Source organism: Vidua macroura, chromosome 4 (genome assembly GCF_024509145.1).
Source record: "Vidua macroura isolate BioBank_ID:100142 chromosome 4, ASM2450914v1, whole genome shotgun sequence".
Classification (NCBI taxonomy): Eukaryota; Metazoa; Chordata; class Aves; order Passeriformes; family Viduidae; genus Vidua; species Vidua macroura.
In genome coordinates, this window is record NC_071574.1 from 15,155,444 (window position 1) to 15,176,211 (window position 20,768).

The window sequence follows — 20,768 nt, forward strand, 5'->3', positions numbered from 1 at the left end:
AAAGCTTTGTTCTTTCACTCCATTATTATATGAGAAAAGTAGAAAACCAAGTGATTATATTAATAACCATTTAGGTATATAATATAAATATGTTATATAAGCAGACAATGTTAAATGGTTCAGAATAGCCAAAAACAAGCCTTGTTTCAGCCCTGTTTATATGTATGGTGTATTTCTGCCTAATCAGATACTGATTTTAGTCGCCCTTTTCTAGTTTCTATAATTCCAATTCTGCAGACATTCAAATCCACACTGAGCTTTACAGTAAAGCATATACATAAATGATTCCAGTGTCAGAAGAAAATGCAATCCTCAGCTTATGGGAAAGAAAACTCTTTGAGCATGAAGAAGTTCCAGGTTAAGAACTTTTGCATCAGTATTTTTATGACAATAAGACCCATATGAGTAAAATGTAAACCCATGGAAATCCTACCACAGAAGAAAAACAAAAAACCAAAACAAACCAGGCTGCCATTTGAATAATGAGTTTGCATTTCTCTGTAAGCCCAAAACTTCAGGTGGCACGCCAGGTACACAAATTCTGGGGATTCTGAATCAAACCACAACTTTTCTTCTCTTAGAACAGTACTAATTAAAATAATTTATTTCCAAATGTCTTCACTCTCTCAGAAAGTTAATGGTTCCAATTAATATTTTTCCTTTTCTAAGAGCTTACATTATTTATGTTCTGTCACAGCATTGCTGGCAGATGACGTCAAAATATGCCTTTGTTGTGGAAATGTGTCTGCTTGAACAGTTTCTTTATTTGTGATGTGGCATCTCCTGTAAAACATACTCTGTTTTCACATGAAAAACAAAGGCAGGACAGAGTCCTTTTATCTACAAAGCCAGTAAATGGTCTTGTACAAGTCTTGCACATCATCTAGATCCTTCAGTGGTGGCTTCTTTCCTTTCCCTGCTCTGTTTGCTGGAAAGTAACTCAAAAAAAAAAAAAAATTAACCCAAAAAAGCAGAAAGACAAGATTTTCCCTTCAGCCATAATTCTGAAATCTCTTCACATGCAGCAGTGGGGTTGCACAGGGGGAAGACTTTTGAGCTCTGTGAATGTTAATCAGCAATTTCTGGAGAAACAGTGACAGAACTACACCTAATACCTCAATTACACTGCCTACAGCAATAACAGCTCTTTCACTTTGTTTCCATCACTCTTGCTCATGAGGCACAGAGGAGACAGAGGCCTTGAATAAGAAGGTGTCAGTCTTCTATAGGCAGTATACTGCCATAACTGCAGCAAGGAGCACGGCCTATTTCCATGTCACTGATTCTTTGCACTTCCATCCCTTGACAGCACTTTTTTCTGGAGAGCAGGCAGACGTGATGTTGAAGCAACATCATAAAATCCCTCCATGCTAGTACACAGAATCAAACCATAATTTAAGAGTGATATCCTCTGAAGCCAGTCCTTCTGGGTGAAGAATAAGGTTTGCACTGCAGCTCCCCTAGGAAATGTATTGTTTCTAAGTACAGGTGAGGAAGCTCAGAGGAGCACAAGGAATAGGGATCAATGGGGAAATCTAGGATGAAGTCAATTTACATTTCCTCACACCCACTCAAATGGAATTGTTAGTGCATGAAGACAATAGAGAAGCTCAGATATCAAGTCAAACTAGTACTTAAGCACTAAAACAGGTATTTAAAGACTTTAACACACTTCAGCATTAAATGCATGAAAGAACAGTGTTTCAATTTTATATATGTAAAAAAGAGAATTTTGTAAGCTAGCAGAGGGTATTTACATTCCTTAATAAAGCTAAAATAAATGGCCATTTTGTAGGTGCAGGAACATGTTCCAAGGTGCGTGTTTGCCAATTACACACACCCCACATGCTGACTGATGAACACCCACACCCTGACGTGTGTTCTTCCTTACATAGCTCACGTGCCTCCCTGTTAAGTAACGGAAGAAGACTTGCCTTCCAAACTGACTAACACCACCTCTCCTTGCTCGGTGACTTTTGCAGAAAGCATTTACTGCTAAGAAAAACAACTTCTGAAGCACAGCTAAGCTCTTTGCAGTCTGAAGAAAACTCACTCTTCTCTGCAAGAACCAATGCTGTGATCCCTCCATTTTCTGTCCCACTCTCTGAAATGCTTTCCCCCAGACTGGGCTGGCACTCAGCACTTTTCTTGTACAGTGCTGCCTACTGTGAAGACACAGCCCTCCTTACAGATTGCTTTTTTTCTTACCACCTAGTAAATCTCAATGACTGCCTGTTTCACTGTTTTCCTCTTTATAAACAAATAGGCGGGTTTAGGCTCTCCACAGAACGAGGTATACTGTTATATAAACTTCTTTTAGAGTGATCATTCTCTTTAATTTTTTTTTTTTCTTTGCTTCCACTTGCTTATTTTGCACCCAAACTGGCACCAAAAACAGTGCCAGGCTTCTCGTTCTTCTCTCTTTCCTTTTCAGAACCAATAAACAACAGTGCAAAGGAATACAAATTCCATCAAGTTCGTTATATTGTGTGATGCTTTATCTCTTATTCCTCTGTTTCTCTGTTTTCAGTAAGAGTCCAACTGTGCTTGTCAGGATCTGTCTGGAGATAACAACATGCACTGCCAGGGGAGAGGCCTTTCCTGTTACCTCTCTATTACAACACAATACAGACCCCTTCATCTCCATCTATTTTTCCTGTATAAAATTTACACCTCCTTTGTGAGGTTTAATACCAGAGAAATTACATCATATAGGAGCCATAACAGCAATTGGATAATGTTCAATGTAAGTAAAGGCAAAGTACCAAACATGGGAAATACAATATTCTCTTCATAAATAAATGGATGTGCCCTGAGATGAATCATTACCACTTCTTGTCTTAATAGACAGCGATGAAAACTCTAGTTTGGTTCTTGGCAGCAGTCAAAAAAGCAATTCTGGCATTAAAAATTCAGGACTGCTAATAAAAGGGTAAAGATCAAACCATAAAACATCATTGTGCACCACACAAATCCATGTTGCACCTTGCTCCCCTTCTCTCAAAAGGATGTAATAGATCTGGAAGAGGTTCAAAGGAAGGCAGCAAGGATGATCAAAGGCATAAACCAGTTTCTGTTTAGGAATACCTGACTCTCCTTTCCTTGTGCACAGAACAATATCACAACCCCCCCCCCCCCCCAAAAAAGGGCAGTTCCCAAAATTATCTTTTCCAGTGCCTGACTGGGAACAGTACTTCAAGAAGATGCTGCAGACAGCAAAGTATTGCTTTAAAGTGTGTTCAAAGCACATATACCTGGTTTATGCTTTTCTGTAGCACAAAACTTCACTTGACATAGAGGGAATACATGTACATTTAAAACAAAGGAAGAAGTGACTGCATCCTCTTTAATTGAATTCCTCAGCTAGGTAAGAATATGTAATATATAACCCCCAAAAGAAGCAGTCACTTCAGATTTCCAGAACTGCTGAGTCCCACCTAGCACCACTCAATCAAAATACCCATTAAACTTTCAGATCCTTTGCTCTCAATCACCTTGTCATTTACATGTTTTTTTAGGTTATCCCAAAAAATATCACAAATTGTCCTGAATCTGAGCTAACTCTTACAGTTGCCTATACATCAAATCATACACAGCCTAATACACACCCAAAATTTTGTTATTATGCATATCCAATCCAACCTTGAGGTATCCAGTGACCTAGCAATCACCCACCAAGTTTGCACAGTTCACAGATGTTAACATCTCACATGGACATGGAGAGCCCTAGCTCTGCACTTCAGTGCACATCAATCCTTCCACACGTGAAATTATACATTTTTAATCAGTCACCCCCAGATTGCTCCCTTTCCTCCTGTGCTACATTATTACAGTACTACATTCAGCTTTATGTTAAGAATTTAACTAAGATCTTTGAGAAAGAACCTGTCTATCCTGAACAAACCTATTGTCTTTCAGTACTATATATACTGCACAGGAATGGTATTTCCATTCATCCCTCAAAGTATATGCAGCACACGTGCAAGACATCCAGCTTTCATCACTGATGGAGCAAATAGAATTTAAAGCTGGATCTCCTGTAACACAATAAAAAATTTCTAAAAATCAGCTATACGAAATTCTGCCTGTGATCTCTTATTTTTCCTTCTCCCCACAGAAACTTCATAAAGAAATGGTTCTAACCAATTCAAAGGACTAATGATGGCATCTAATATCTATAAAGAAACTTATTAAATAAAAAATTACTAAAATCCTTACTGAGAAACAAGTGCATAGCACCTAATCCCTAAATTCAGGTGTTCTTTGGAGTCCTTTACTGATGTAAAGAGCTTGACTGTATTTCAGCTTGCTGATTATAAAGCTCTGAGGTTCAGAGGTTTCCTAAACCTAAAATGAAAGGTGAAAAGGTCACAATCTTTAAGTGTGCAACCAAATAGTGGCACTGTGTGCTGGCCACCTCATCCTCCCAAGCTGCCCTTGGTTCTGACTGACACTAAACCAGTGACCTGTACAAAGCTGGGCCTTCTATTTCACCATAACTTCCCTTTTTACTGGAACAGCTCCCTACCCTTTTAGGGGAGAGATAACTATCAACAGTTAATATAGAAGTCACTCAACATTTTATATTATAAAATAATCTATTTAGTAGCTTATGCTATTCTGAGCTTTGACCTTCTTGTCCTTTCCAAGCTGGCTGGCTGCCTTAGACTGATTTGTTTTGTAATGCTCCAGTCAAAACATTTCAGCTGTTGCTTGAAAAGGAGACCAGGAAAAATGTAGCTTTATTTACAGTTCTTAAAAATTAATAAAAATAAAACTCTTTCACCCTAACCTTTGGAGAGAGGTCTTGAGACCTGACCACATTACAGAGGACTTGAAACATCTCAATTTGAAAAGGCTTTGTAAGGCTTCTTGACATTTTGTAGATACCTTTTCCAAATTCTGCCCGCTCAAAGACTGATCCTACCAAGGCTCAAGGAGTCTGCAGCCCATGCTGGATTTAGGCTCCCAAAACTGCTGCAGGGAAGTGACTTCTCCCCTTTTTGGAGTTGTTTGAATACAGTCAAGTAAAAGGAGAAAGAAGACACCAGAATGAAAAGCCTGATATGGAGAACACATTGAAAACCAAGAGTCTGGACATTGTGGCAAAAGCACTCTTTTGTTGCCAGAAAATATCCCGGGTAACAGGCAAAAGTCCCATTCTTGTACAGTAGACCCCACAAAAAAAAAAAAAAAAAAAAAAAAAAAAAAAAAAAAAAAAAAAAAAAAACAAAACAGCAAAGCATTGAGCAAAGGAGCTTAATGTAGTCAATTTATCACCTATTTCAAATAAACAAGATTTTTGTGGTAGACCCAGAGGGTCCTGTACTGCTGATAATCATGAAGATCTCAGTATGACACAAAACAAAGAAACCTGATAATTCCCCCCCCCCTCCCCCCCGAAACTCGTGATGGTTCATCTGATTTTAAACAGTGTTAATCAGAGCCCTCAAAAGCAAGGAGATGTGAGTATTAAGATAATTAAAGTAGAGGCAATCGTAATGACTTGCAAAAATAATTTTCTAAATGAATGCAACTTAATTAATCATGCACAATGCACACATCTTTAATTAATGTAAATAGAGACTGCATAATGATGCATACACAGAGGATGAATGAATGAAGATTGTAGCCAGTTCTTAACTCATGAGTGCTTGACAAACACAACATCCTCTATAATGCTATTTTAATATAGCATACACAAAAAGCTGGACAAACACTATGCATTTTGCAACCACAAAGAGGAAAGCTGAGCAGAAGACTAAGTGCAAAGAAGGCTCTAAATGTGTCTGTGGCTACAGCCCAAATACCCTAACTGCAGCCCTTCCTCGAGCTTCTGCAGCTCTCAGTATTACACTTGCATCCCTCTCAGTGTCACTCCCATAAATATTTAAAACCCAAGGCTGTTTCGAATGTCTCTCCTTTAACTGTTATCACCACCCTAATGAAGCTAATTAAATATAACCAAGATTCATGCCATCCAGCACACTGACTATGGAATATGCCTTGCATATTCCATTCACACTGCTTCTCTGCCTTCTCTGTACTTTGCTGTACAAGTACATTACACTTAGTCATAAAATTAGTATTACTGTCTAGATAAAGTTTTTTGCTTTGTCTCTAAACCTACATGAAGAATAGACTTGACCTAACCCAACACTGAGGAATTTACACCCAGTCTATGTGTACTGCTTATGTGCCCTTCATTTTTAGAGGCATTATTCATTTTAACCCCAGATGTTCCCATGTTATCTTAGTAATACAGCATAATTGCCATGTCACTGTTAAAAAAACCCCACACACAAAAGTAACAAAACAAAAAACCACAAACCTCCAAAACCACACCTGCTATCACAGTTACAGACTCATTGAACCAGTGCATTTACACCACAGACATGAATCTGAGAGCCTTTCCAAGCTCCCGCTGTGTCCAGTGGCTTGCTAGCACCCTGTGTACCTTAGCTGGACTCTGTGACCTTCAGGCAGGAGGTCTGAGTAAGAACAAACTTTGGCCCGTTTCCTTTACCTTTCCATCTCAGAATGAAATAAATACACATTGATACCTTGAAGTAAATTTTCTGGCATGTGCTGCAGGGAAGTTTATAAAAGTATAAGTGATGCTAAAACACACGACTGAGCCGACACAAGGAATGCTTTCCATTATAAACAACAAGAGAAGGGTGTATTGGCTTTTCTGTTCTATTTGAAGTAAAACTATTATATTTTTACATATATTGTTTAAATGTATGTTTTCAGAGACAAAATAAAACCAACTTGTCCTGGCCCTATACTATATCTGCTAGAGGAGAAAATATGCAGACCAACAAGTTTTCCCTCCAGCCTTTCTTTTCAGGCAAGTAATAAATCTTGAGTGAAAAAGTCACTGTGCTCTTCAGCTGTCACCACTAAGATTTTGTTTTTAAAACCATAGCAGCCTTAAGGCTGATTTACTACTCAGCCCTCCACACTCTGACAATCGAATAGTTGGAAACAAAATTCACTTTTGCACACCTGGAAATATTTTATTTGCTGTGCTCTTGAGAGAACAAAGTCTTCATCTGTGAAGAAGGAGGCGTAGGGGGAAGGGAAGGGAGACAGGGAGATTCAGGTGAATCTTAAAACCTAGATCTTGACTTAAAGAGATACATATATATATATATATATATACACACATATATATATATATAAACCCCAAAACTACTTCTGCATCGGAAGAGTGGTCAGGATCTTTAGAAACCATGTATTCTCTATGTAATCCAGCCTCAAAGTCTGGAGGTCTCAGCCCATTGAAAATCTTAGCCAATAAACAACATTGCTCATAAACGGTATTGATTCAGCCATTTCAGTTTGGCAAGTGAAAAGAATATGTGAAAACTTCTCAATAATAAGCGTAAAGATCTGATATTAATAAAGGCAAAGTTGAACCTCTAAAAAACTTTCCAGAGCATCTCTTTGCCTTAGAGTCGCAGGTATAAGAAAATTAAGAGGAAAAAACTCAAATGCATACCAGAGAAAACCAATTGATGGAAAATGTGACAATGCCAAAATTGTGAAAGCATTTTAGAATATCAGATCCTCTTTTCAATGTCATGTAGTTTGATATCATTTTCCCCTAAAGCTTCATTTTCTGAAAATTTATTATATGCTCCAGAACAATCTTGTCTTCAAAAGAAATCCCACATCTTCTGTTATTTCAAAGAGTCATACTTGCACCTGGGCAAGATGATGTAAATGCTCTAGGTGCTGGCTGACTGAAAAGGAGACCCACAAAATCTCACTCACTGTTTTTAATCACAGGGTTTTACAAGAATATGAGGAGTGTCCTTTGACAAGCAGAGAGGCATTTCAGCATTTAAAGTAAAAAAATAATAATTAATGGTTTATCAGTGTGGAGAGATGTGGTGATTGCATTCCCATACTTCAATTCCTATTCCAAAATACTGCACCACAAGAATACAAGAGGTGGGAAAGTTAAATGTTCCTGCACCATTTCCTTCTAAAAAGCACCCAGTCTTGAGTCCCCTGTCCTCCAAATCTGGATGAAATCTGCACTACTGAAAAATGACAGCAAGAGACTTATCCCCCTTTCCTTATTCTTCTCATTCCCTTCCACTGCAAGACACATGATGGATTATGTGGTTTCTGACTCTACAGTCCTATACAACACTTGGGAAAACTGAAATTCTACCAGGTCAGAGTTGTAACACAGAAATAACCTTTATTGAGATGTATCTGGGCAAAACAGAAATCACAAACAGGCAAATATGTAAACAGGAGAATATATGACGTGTTACTGAAGTAAGACTGTGCCACTGCATCACTTGCTTTGTAACAGCACATACACATTTCCAGACAATAACGAATAAATGTGCAAGATACTTTCCTATTCCTTTTAACTTGTAAAACTGCAAACTTAAATATTTTAATTTCTTCCATGAGCCTTCAGAATGAGTGAACTTTGATGTTTTTAAAGAGGAAAGATTATTAATTTTTGCTGCAGGCAAGAAATTATAATTTCTTTACTGATTCTGCCAAATGGTTCTATCATGCATTTTTTATTTTCATCAAAACAAGCCACTTTAAATTAAGATTGTCCCATAACTACACAACATTTTGAGGGGCAGATCAATTTGATAAACCTCTGCTTGATTTCTCTGCCCAGAAGACTCCTTCAAATCCAACTGAAGCATGGGGGAAGGGAATTTAATTCCCTTTCCTCATGCTTGGCAGTTAAAAGGAAGAATATCAGCTGCAGTTCTGTTTTATTTTGTTCATGCAACCAGAACAGAAAACTCAGCGTTATTCATGTGACTCTTAAACAAAATAAGCTGAATTCAAAGCCAGCAGTTAATAGAATGAAGTCAACAAAGCTTACATAAGGAACAGCAAAACTTGCAGGTGATGGAAGTGGAAAACAGTAAGGAGGAAGGCTGGGGAGCAGGAAGTTTTTAAAAAGCAAAATAAACATGCAAAAAGAGGCAGGAAAAAAACCCCTGCACTGGCACAATATGCAAAACACATGCTTTTATAGCACCAAGCAGGATGGTTGGAAATAGGGAGCCGAGCACTGCCCTCATGTGCTAATAAAGCATTTGTAAAGGTTCAGCTCTTCAGTATTCTGGTACCAGGACAGCTTCCAGTTTAAACTACACTGAAGCCCACGGATGCAGACAAAATCCAGACCATCATCAATCTGGAGACAATGGGCAATGCTGACAGCACAGCTTCCCATTAATCTTCATTTGTCCGATCACATCCTGTCATTCTTATGCAAATAGCATATTTGAGGATACTCTTTTCTGCACCCCAAGATAAGGAGAAGTGAAGCTGTCAGGAGCACCAGGATGTCACCCTGTACCACAGGCCATCCCTTCACTCAGCGCCCCGTGTTTTACATCGCAGCTAAAGTGTTTGACATTCAAATTTGACCCAGCAGGAGGGAAAACCATCCGATGCAGCAACGTGCATATTGCTTCCTGTGCTAAAACATTCATCGAGATCCCTGGGGATCTGACAATCTCTCTTTTTTCCCTATGTACCCTTGCTAATGGAGTTTGAAATGTTGCTTAAGAGGGGAAAAAATATATCTGCATGGGTAGGTAATGATACCAATTCATCCTTCTTACACTAGAAGTAAGCCCAGCACTAAAAGACCAGGAAAACAGGTTCCACTGAGAAAAGGAAAAACAGGACGCACAAATCCTGACGAGTTGGTATAGGTTTTCTTCCATGGAAATCCGTCACACCACACCTGAAAACTTTTTCATATGTATGTCTGGACAGAACATTTCACTTCAAGCTGAGCAATTTATACACAGGGTTCAAAAAGTTTTATGTGGGAATGAGCGATCTCTCATTAGGACAACTGATGCATAGGAAAATACAAAGAAGCTTTGAACCATAAGCAGCTCCATAAAGTTACTGCTACATATTTTAGGCATGAAAAAATCACTCCTGAGTGGGTAAGTCACCAAAACCAAAAGGCAGTTTTTCCAGTTATTGCTCATCAATTCTGCTTATAGAATGAAGAAGAAAAGGAAAGATTTTACTATTATTACTGACTCAGAGTGTTTTGTTTCTGTATCACTTTCAAAGAATGTTCAGAACATCTTGTTCCAGAATATTTCCCTTCCAAGAGAAATCACTTTCTGTACCATACATGGCTGAAAACAGTACATGCTGGGTTTGTATTCTTACAGAAAATAGAAACTATTCCAAAATCTCCCCAGCATCACATGAATAGATGCAAAGTAGCTGAAACAAAAACACAAGACACAACTTTAAGATGCAATAATATTTCAATACAATCATGACATCTTAGAGAAATATGTTATTAATAGGCATCCGTGACAAGTCCAAACAAGTTTCCCATTACACATAACTTTGTATAAAGTCTGACTCAAATCTATTCATCTCCAAAAGCAATGTACTGTAGTGTTTGCAGGGATAATGAAGCTGCACTAGGCTCTGGGGAATACCCTTACATTTGATATCCCCACGTGCTGTTTGCAAATTACAAGAGATTAATCATCACATCATTGTCAGTAAAGCAGGAGCCACATAAATTTAAATGCTGAATGGATTGTTACCAATTTTGCAGGCATAGAAACCTTATAAAACACACATTCCTCAAGCATTTCTTGATTTGAAAACTGAAGAATAGCCACAAAAAAGTATTCCAGACATTTTCCCAGTCCTTGGAAGTAGAGAAAAGAAACTGCGTTGCACTTTTATACCATATGAAAAAGTCATACCTTCAAAAATTACTGTATAGTCACCATACCTATGGAAACAGGACACTGTATTGTCATACATAATTATTTCCATATAAAATATTAATTTAACAAATTCTTACCTTCTCAAAGGGATCACCAATTACAGAGTAAACAAAAAGCCCTACTGAAAGATTTAGCATTAGTGAAGTACAAAAGCCTTCTGGTGTTGTCATCTTTCTTCCAGCAAAGGGAAAATGTACAACTCATGCACTGCAAATATTGCATGGACCCAGGAGAAGATGGTGGCCTGTCTGGTCTTGATAACAAAACTGTGTTGTTCATTCTTAAAATTCACTATTCCCCTAAAATTCCTATGTACAGAAGACATTATCTTTTTTTGCATCATATCAAAATTATATGATGCAAATGATATCATATAAAAAACTTTCATTCCCAGGCTAAGAGGTCTGGATTTGCATCTGGAGTGATGTAGGTACAACACATAGTAACTTAGGTTTTATCCTGAAGTCCTCTGTGTTGCAAGGTGGCACACCTAACTCATAGTAGTTCTGCTCTAATATTGCCAGTATTTCAAATAAAACCTAATACATGAGAAAGCAGTGTTCACTGTGTGCCCAGGAGAAAATCAGCAAAAGGGAGAATGACATAGAACTCAATTTCCAGGTGGTGATGGAGACAACACAGTGGAATGTTGAACTGATACCAAAGGAAATTTCCCTGCTGTTCAACAATCAGAATGTATTCAAATTCAGCTTAGTCTTACCCCAAAGAACAGTTACCAAAAAAACTCCAAACCTGTCTCAGCGCACATCACAGTTGAGACGGCCACAATACAGAGTGTCACCATACAGTATCAGAAGGCTTCAACCCACACAAATTAACACCACTCCAGAAGGCTGCAAGTGTCTTCTTGTCCGTCAGCCCGGCCTTTCATACCCCTCATGTTGATGCATTGCACCTGTGTGCCCTCTGTTCCCTTTGGAGGTTGGTCAGTGCACCTGGGCACTCCATGGCTCATTGCTGTCAATGCTGCTCACCTGCTTCTCACAGCTGTACCCACTGGGGATGAGGCTCTGCTGCAGCCCCACCCCAGTTACCACAAACTGTGTGCCTATGCAAATTAATTTGACAAAAGTGAAATCTTGAAAGTTTCAATCTTGCACAAGCACACTTTTCACTGATGAGTTTTATTACCTTTTACTGAAAACTCTTTGCTAGCTCTGCTTTGCCATGGCAGGCACAGAGATAAATGCACAGTAAGCTCTGAGGAAGCCTTTGTCAGGTCTCCATCAGCTGTGTGGCTTCCTTCAGTGCAAAAGGGAAGAGGCTGTGTTCTGGAGCCAAAATGCAAGTTTTTTTCTCAAGACTTCATGTGCATAAAAACCATACCTTAAACATACACATTTCATATAATTTTATGCCTGAATGCTCCAAGAAAAACAGAAAACACTATTCCAAAAACAGCTTAGAATGTGAGAATTATTTAAGAAACTTAAAAGAAACTCTAAAAAGATAATAAAAGCTTAATGAATTAACGTGCCATCAAATTCAATAATGTTGTGAAGGTGAAAAGCTGTGGAATGAAGAATCTTACCAACACTACAAATCATATCTTAAAGGAAATCACTTCAGACTGATCCATCTACTGCACTTAGCTGTGAGAAGACACCGCAGCGGTAAACTGTTTTAAAGAGGTTTTCCTAGAGGGCTGCTGGGTTGGGTTTGTGCTTGGACATTTTCTGCAGTAAGTGTTACAACCCTCCAGATTTTATGAACTTGAAAGGTTTTTGTCACACCAGCAGAGCTGCTGTGGAATTTGAGGAGAAATTTTCCTGTTTACAGTTGGTAACTGAATTGCTGAGACACTTAATCCTTGAAAGGCAGTAACTAATGAAACCAACAAACTCCAGCAAACTCCTGCATAAACAAACACAACAGAAGCAAAAAACCACAGCAGCAGTTTAACAGAAATGTTGCTGCATTAGTTCAATGAGCTTGGCTTAGGGAAAACTTCTTCTAGGAAACAGATATTTAAGGCTACCATAAAACACTTTTTTCTGTCAAAAATTCTGTAGAGAGGGGGGAAAAAAGCGAGGGACATGAACCATTCCTCTGCCTTGTCTTCATTTCCGAACTTCTGCTCCTCATCATTAAGTTGATCAGACAACAGCTTACAGAGTAAAAGAGGATGGAATTATAGCAAAATCTGGTCTTTTCAAAAGAAACAGGATACAGACAGTGCATCTATATGTACCTTGTCTATCATATCCGGTCTGTTCGTAGCTGCTAGAATTGTCACATCCTTCAGCTGTTCTATCCCATCCATTTCCGTTAGCAACTGAGCCAAGACACGGTCTGCTACATTCCCAGCACCTGAAGAGCTGATTCACAGAAAAAAAAAAGTTACAGCATTATCTTTGCCTTCCTAGAAACAGGAGAAAGGAAAAGATACACTATTCTTTCCAATTCACAGGGATGCACCTTTTTGCCTTAATTCTTCATAATTTATTTTCGTCTTCAACCTCTGAAACAGCATCAGTGATATGAAGTGAGTAAAACCAAATCAGAGAATTTGAGTTCCATAGGTTTTCTTCGTATTCAGCACAGCAAGTGAGATTTGGGATTCTTTTACTTATTGCCCTACTATGGAGGTTGCAAAGAACTTAGCACAATGTGGGTATCTGGAATAAACATTTTTAAGAAAACTGAATTCACGCAGCTTCTTTACTAGTCAGACAAACCTTCATTTTTAGCACCATCCAAGTGAGAGCTTAGACCACCCTATGCAGCATAAATAATTAGGCAGTTATGTGTTTTGCAGAGTTGCGCTACATTTTTATATTCTCTCCATCACATAAGAATAAATTGAGTGTTGACCAACTCCCTCATAATTACATTGTCAGTCTTTTACTCAGTTTGTTTTCCAGATACCAGGGAAAAAACCCACCACTAAAAAACCTAAAAACTCCAGTTTTGAAATCACCAATATGTGAAAAACCTAAGCAGACAAGCATAAAGTACTCCCTCTGCTGAGAAGGGGCAGGGAAACTGAAGCAGGCTAGGGACAGCACCTGGAGATTGTACCAAAAATGTGAGTTTTATGCTCCTTTGCCAGAAACTGGGAATCCTGCTCTTGGCACACACCAAAACCTCACTGTTTTCCTCACCACCTTCTCCTGTGGATGGCAGGCACACACCCCCATCATCTTTCACTAAAGGGACTGCTCTTCCAAGGGCTATTCCCTCCTCTGCTGCACAGGGGAAGGTTTCACTTCTCTACCCCTAAATAGGCTCTTCTTAATTCAATTTGAAAAATTTAATCTCTCCAGTTCTTCTGGATCCCTGTAAAGAAGCAAAAAGAAGTCTGATATTTAAAACAAGACTAGATCTATACAGGATTAAGATAATTTTTTATCTCAAATTTTTTGAAAGTCCTGTTCCAAAAGTTCACTTTAATGTTTATGCAGATAAACAGGCACCTACACACACAGCAGTGCTGTACAATCATCCTGGTGTTTTCATTTTCTAAAAGTAAAAATATTAAATAAACTAAAATGTAAGTGCTCCAATTATTTCCATCAGAGAGTGCGCAAATACAGCTGTACAGTTATTATACACATATATTGCTGCAGCACTCCCACCCACCAGCAGCCTTCCTGCAACCACAGTGATGTCCCAGAGCCAAAGCAACAGTAATGGCTCCACTACTGTTGTACAGCTCCAAATAAATCCCCTAACCTTCCTATCCTACAACCAGCTCTACAATTTTCCAGAGCAAAACAGTCAACTTATCAAACCCAGTCTGGAAAACATCTTAAAGGAGCTATAATAAATGTTGGCAAAGAGAGTAAAATATTTAGGTTGCTAAGAAATATTAGAGAAGGGACTTGGGTTACCTGGTTGTCAGATTCTGGAGTTTCTGCAGCCACACTGGAAATTCCCAAGCCATATTTGAGCATTTCTATCATACCCATGGGTCAGAGTCCCACTGACTTATAGAGGGCTGAGTGTGATAGAACACTTCAGGTGTAGGACATGGATAGCAAATGCTTTTGGAAAGACACACAGCTTAAAGGAAATTAAAATCAACTTTGTAACATTAGCTAGTCTCAGTAGGGATCCAGGCCTCCCATCTTGCATGGTTTTCAATTTTACTCCACTTTATACCCAACAGACTGAGCAAAAGAAAATACTAAGCAAAGAAAAAAATAATTGCAAAGCTGGGACAAAAATGTTAACATTATATGAGATGATCTGAAGCTAGAAGACTTTGGATGAGATGCTAAACTTTTCTTTGTTTCCTTAAAAAAAAAAAAAAAAAAGTTTTAGAGAGAGGTGGCTAGAACGGATATTACATCTTTCCCCAGTATAAACTTTTATCTTACAAGCTTTCGACTGCAAAAAAAACAAAACAAAAAAACCAGAAACACCCAGAACCCACAACACATTAAAGAAGTGTTTATTCTAAGGAAAATCCCCACAGGGAAATGCACATTGCAAAGACTTCCATGCAATTAGGGCATCATCAGAAAACTGCAGTTAGGCAATCACTCATGGTATAATACAGCTCAAACAATAGCACAGCTTCTAGGACGCTATTAGGGGCTTTATTATTTTCTATTAAAAGTGAAGGAAACAATTTTAAGTCCATGCATACAAAAAATATCAGTAACAAAACCAGTATCAAGTGAAGAAGCGCCTAGGAGCTATGACAGCACAGATTTCTCATGTCAGTGCTTTTATTTACATAGTTCACTAAGCTATCACATGCTGCACCATTTGAGCACAGCCCACAAGAAATTAGCTTTTGGCTGAACAGGACACCCTATAAAAATCCCAGGTAGGCGCAGGGAGACATCTCTTCCCCAGCTGCTGGGAGCTGCCTCAGAGCCACAGTGTGCTCCAAGAGCTCCGGTGCTGCCTGAGCCGTTAATTCCAGGGGTGACACGCAAGGATGCGATTTTCCGTTTTCCCATGGTTTCCCAGCAAGGCTTCCAAATTAATACGGGCAACGTTCATTAAGGCTGCCTGGAGTTTTGACGCAAACAGCAGCCAGAGAAACAAACTACGATTAACCCTCCAGTCCCACAGAGGCACTGCCAAAACCAACTTCCAGCCAAGGGGCTGCTTTGGCCTACCCCCCCCCCCCCCACCTCCACCTGACCTCCACACATTGATGTCATCCTCACAACTGCCTGGAAATGGTCCTCCAAAGGCACGTCCTGGTACAAACTAATTTCCTGTCAACACGCTGCCTGCAAATCCAGGCAGCCAGAGCTAAACCCCTCACTTAATCCACACAGGGCCATGTGTATGCACGGCTGTGTGCACCAGGAGCAGTGCTCCAACCAGAAATTCCTTTGAAATAAAAAATGTGTGAGTAAAGACGAGCCTGCCTGAGAAGTTCAGGCAACTGCTGGTGCTGCCCTAATGAAATACATTAGGCTATGTGTTGTTTTAATTTTTTGCCAACCCCACTTTATTTACAATCCTCAATGAAATTTTTAAAGGTAGAGAAGGTCATTACATCAGTTAGTGACAGAAATCCTCCTCTATGAGATATTCCAGCTAATCCTGCAAGTGTCCCACCAGTCTCAGACAAAGCACATGTGCATTCCTGCACAAGTACTCAGCTTGACCACCACAGAAGATTCCTGAAGCCTGTCAGGTAAGACTATCCATATTGAATATGAAAGACAAACCTCTTCTTGGTATATTATTTTGGCTAAAGGCATTCCCAATACACATTTTGGCAGAATAAACCATGTATTGTACAGTTTACCAAAGACTCACAATTAATCTGCATTAATTCTGCCTTTGTCTGATGGACCTGAGATCAGGAGCACCAACTCCAAAATCAATATAGCAGGAGAGGGCTCTCCACAGCTTTTATTTCTATCTCCTCTAGCTATATCCAATGACCACTCAAGCCAGATGGATTCATGTATCATTGGGCACTGAAATTTCCCCCTGGACACCTTAAACCACTCTCATACTTCTTCCAGGGGATATAAAAGCAACCACAGCCTGATCCTATCCCTGCACCAAGGAGTACATACAGTTCACTAGCTTATACAGATCTTCAAGCCAAGAAGATTTTGTTTCCAGACATAACCAGATGTATGAAATCACATTTAAATCTGTTACTCTTCCTGCTATAGGCATTTTTTTGACAGCAACTTCTTGTTTTGTACATTTTTACTTATTTAATTTCCTTTCCTCCCCCCCACCCTTTTTCTAACAGATTTTTTATTATTTGAAAACTAAAAACAGTCTAAGAATGCAGTCACTGCTGTTTCACCCCACGATGAAATTTGGTAAGACCTTAATTTAATTACACTGCTAAACTGTAGATGTGGAAATGCAGGAAATCTTGACACAGTAACATTTTGAGAGCTGTTAACATCACAGCAACTGTGAGGCTGCAAAAGCAGGAAGAAGCCTGAGAGGACCCCTCTCCTGCACAGCTGACCCTACCTCAGGCAGAACTGTGAGGTCAGAGGCAGACCTCAGGAGAAGTATCCAGGATAAATTACTGCAGATGGATTAATCCCTATATAGATGAAATCTATAATGCAGGTTTTGTGACAAGAGAGGCCAGCCCACCCTCTCTTCCAAAACATCCTATCAGGCAAGACTTACACATGGATAAAACCTGGCTTTATTATTTTTGCCCCCCAGACAAAAGAATCGCAATCATAATCAAAATTTATAGGTTTTAAAAATACTTGTGGATGCGGTATCATCTCAAATAACACTTTTACTGAAACCTCTGGAAATCATTTCACATCAAAACAAATTTAAAACTCATTGACAAAATGCTCGGTATCAAAAAAATTTGAACAGGTTGAATAGACCCTGCTGGCAAGACTCTCCACCTCTCCATGAACTACAGAGATAAAAGGTTCCTGAAATAGAGAAGTGCCCTGCCAGCAGATTCCCACGCTAGAGCCACCTCGCTCACATAGCCTGAAGGATTTTTATTGAGCCTGACATTTGTGTGGGGGCTGTGCAGGGGGAACCTGTCAGCAAGGAGCACCTGCCAAGCCCAGCTTTTCCATCCGGCTGCCGTGATCGTAATTAACTTTCACACTCTTTTATTGCTCTCCCTCACGAACTCGGGTGAAACACGCCTTTGGCAGGTTAAGGTTTTCCACAGCATTTGAAAAATAAAAAATTATCTACTCCAATAGCATTACCAGAAAGACAATAACTGCAGGATGGCTCCAGATACCAAATATCAAAAACTTCCATCACTGGGGCATTTTGTCTAGCAGAATGGACACTGCCGTGCCAGTCAGGAAAAGCAGGCTTGTCCAATATTAAAACACTGGGCCAAACTTACTTTTATTAATGTTATATTATGTGAATGGTACAACTTCAATGATCGTTATTCAGACCACTACAGATACTACAGGCTTGGATGTTGTTAAAAAGCCTAAGAACAACATACAGCATGCAAATCTTTTACGGTATCACTTAAGGCTTCACTATTCATTGGAAAAAAAAAAAAAAAAAAAAAAAAAAAAAAAAAAAAAAACAAAAAACAAACGCCAAAACACTCTAGTACACAAGCCCCTTCAGTGCTCAAACAAGAAACATTCCCCATGGGAGGGAATTTTCCTGCCTGCATGATAAGGAAAACCCTGCAAGAAGATGATCCTAAACCCTTCCCTCCATCAGCACCTTACAATTAGATGTTGTTGGATCCTGTACACACCTGTATCAACTACCACCCACTGTATTGTTTCATATCTTCCCTGCCTTCTCAAGCACAAAATTCAAATACCACAGAAAGAAGATATCCAGAGGAAACCTAGGCAAAGTCTGGGAAATTCAGTCTGGGTAGAGTATTTATCTTCATGGTCACCTCTATGCTAAAATGATGTTTTGCCAACTGTCAATTCACCGATTAAATGCAGTTCATGTAATTTGGTTTGCAAGGCATTAGAAGAGCACAGAAAAATAAAAGAACTCCAAGTACTCCTTGAGTGGTCTCCAGCTTGCAAGCAAGCTTTCCTAAAAAGATGATGAGCTTTGTGGAAATAGGAAACAGTGCTCAGCTGTCAACAGGTGACTTTGAAACAAATGGCCCGCAGGCAGCTGCAGACGCATCCTAATTATCCTTCACGGTTGTGTAAGCAGCCTCTTCCACTCGCCTAAGTTACTCATTATTGCAGCTTCCAAAAGTTAATGAAGTAGGCCCAGAAAAACTAAACACAGTGAAAGGAGAGAAAAGGAGAAAAGAAGCCAGCTTGAGACAGGTTTGGAATCAACAGGTTTTCTTCCAGAGGGCCTTCCCCAAGCACATACCCAAATGCTTGAGTGCCTAGGTGGTGATTCATCACTCATTTCCCTTGCTTGCAAGCTAATTCCAGATGCACATCCATAAAAGACTGGCACTAGCCCACACTTGCAGCTTGCCCTGGCACTGCCTGGCTGACCTAGGAACGATGCTAACATCATGAGTTCTATTCTGCTAACACTGATGTTGCCTTAAAAAAAAACAATGAAACAAAATAAAAAAACAACCCCAAACCAAGCACACACCTGATGCACAGTAAATTTCCCACTTCCTTTCATTCCATTTTTCTCAGCATTTCTCCTCTATGCATTCCTGAGAGTTAATCAAGTTTAAATCTGTAATCAATCATGTCTACTAGGCAAGCAAGCACAGTTTAAGCTGTAAGTATTTTAGACCTAGAAGTAACTAACTAGACTGGATTTCATTTCATTACAACAATATTTATGTATAATAGGTTCACTGTTCATAAATTTTAGTTACAGTTATCTTCCTCCTGCATATCATTAAAATGATGACTTCAAGAAAAGGGTTTTTGGATCCAGTCCTGCTTTCACTGATGTTAATGTAAGTCTCTATTGACTTCAAATATCCGAATTATAATGTAGGCCAGGAAGTTACAAATTATTGGGGTTTGTCAACAAAAAGGAAGAAACACAGATTCAAAGGATTCAAAGGATAAAGGATTCTTGATAGCCAAAAGCACTAACAAGATTACTTTAAAATTAAAGGGACTGCAGACATTTACTGTATACACACATGAACTATGAGTAACACTGTTTGTTAAAATTGCTCTTCCAAAAACAATTACAAGCTTTATGTACAATAAAACCGTTTCAAAATGTTCCTCTTTCACCACTCCTTGCCAGGCCTAAAATAAAAAGCTGGCACTAGGCATGCAGCTTTTCCCCTCAGACAACATTCGTTTGGACACCAAATTCCAAAACTTTAAAGAATTCATACAGCAGTCACAAAAGTTTTGAATGCCTTAATTCTCCATCATGTGCAAACATAGCTCAGATATTGCAGGGAATCAGCTGATGTTCCCCAGTTCAGGGACGCCAGTGCCAACAGAGGCCAGAAACACAAAGTTCTTTGTCTGAGCTGAACAAGAATTGGGTCACTCATAACAATCATGGCAGGGGGAAACTCCCTATCTTCCAGGTATACTTTGTTCATGTTCTTATGTTCTTCTGTCTTTGCACAAGAAATATTAGGGGGACAATATTTCCTCCAGCTCCAGTACTGCTAATTTACCCTGTGCAAGGTGAATTTCTGCCAAGAACCTCTCTCTTTTGCTGCCTCCTCACAGAATTCAGCCCGTGGGTTTGATTACTGGATGCAACACACTGACCTCCTTCAATGACAGACACTGCCCATTGCACCAGGGAATCTGCACAGGCACTAAAATACAATGACAAGTTCAAGTGTAGAGGATAAATAAATATGAGATAAAATACCCCAGAAAGATATCTTGGTTTAAAAAGAGAAGATTTATCACTATCCCTGTTCAAGGCAGAGGTGGTACATTACAGGAGAGAAGCTGCTGTTCCTCACAGGTTCTTCTAAAAGCCCGAGAGCCTCAGAACTTGAGACTGCAAAGATTTTAACACCTAAAATGAAAACAGTGTGTTTTCACATGCATTCAGTAGTTCTGACTATTTTAAATTGTGCCTTAGGAATCTATCTATCCTCCCCCACCATACAGGATAATATATTTTCCCAAAAAA

General features: G+C 39.2%; 1 protein-coding gene across 1 annotated transcript in view; it reads right to left on the bottom strand.

The window, feature by feature from the left end:
- SPATA5 (spermatogenesis associated 5) overlaps window positions 1–20,768 on the bottom strand; it is a 161,959-nt gene that overhangs the window by 100,371 nt on the left and 40,820 nt on the right. The window contains 1 exon segment of the mRNA XM_053975256.1: window positions 12,991–13,117. Within this exon segment, the coding sequence (XP_053831231.1) occupies window positions 12,991–13,117 (127 nt within the window).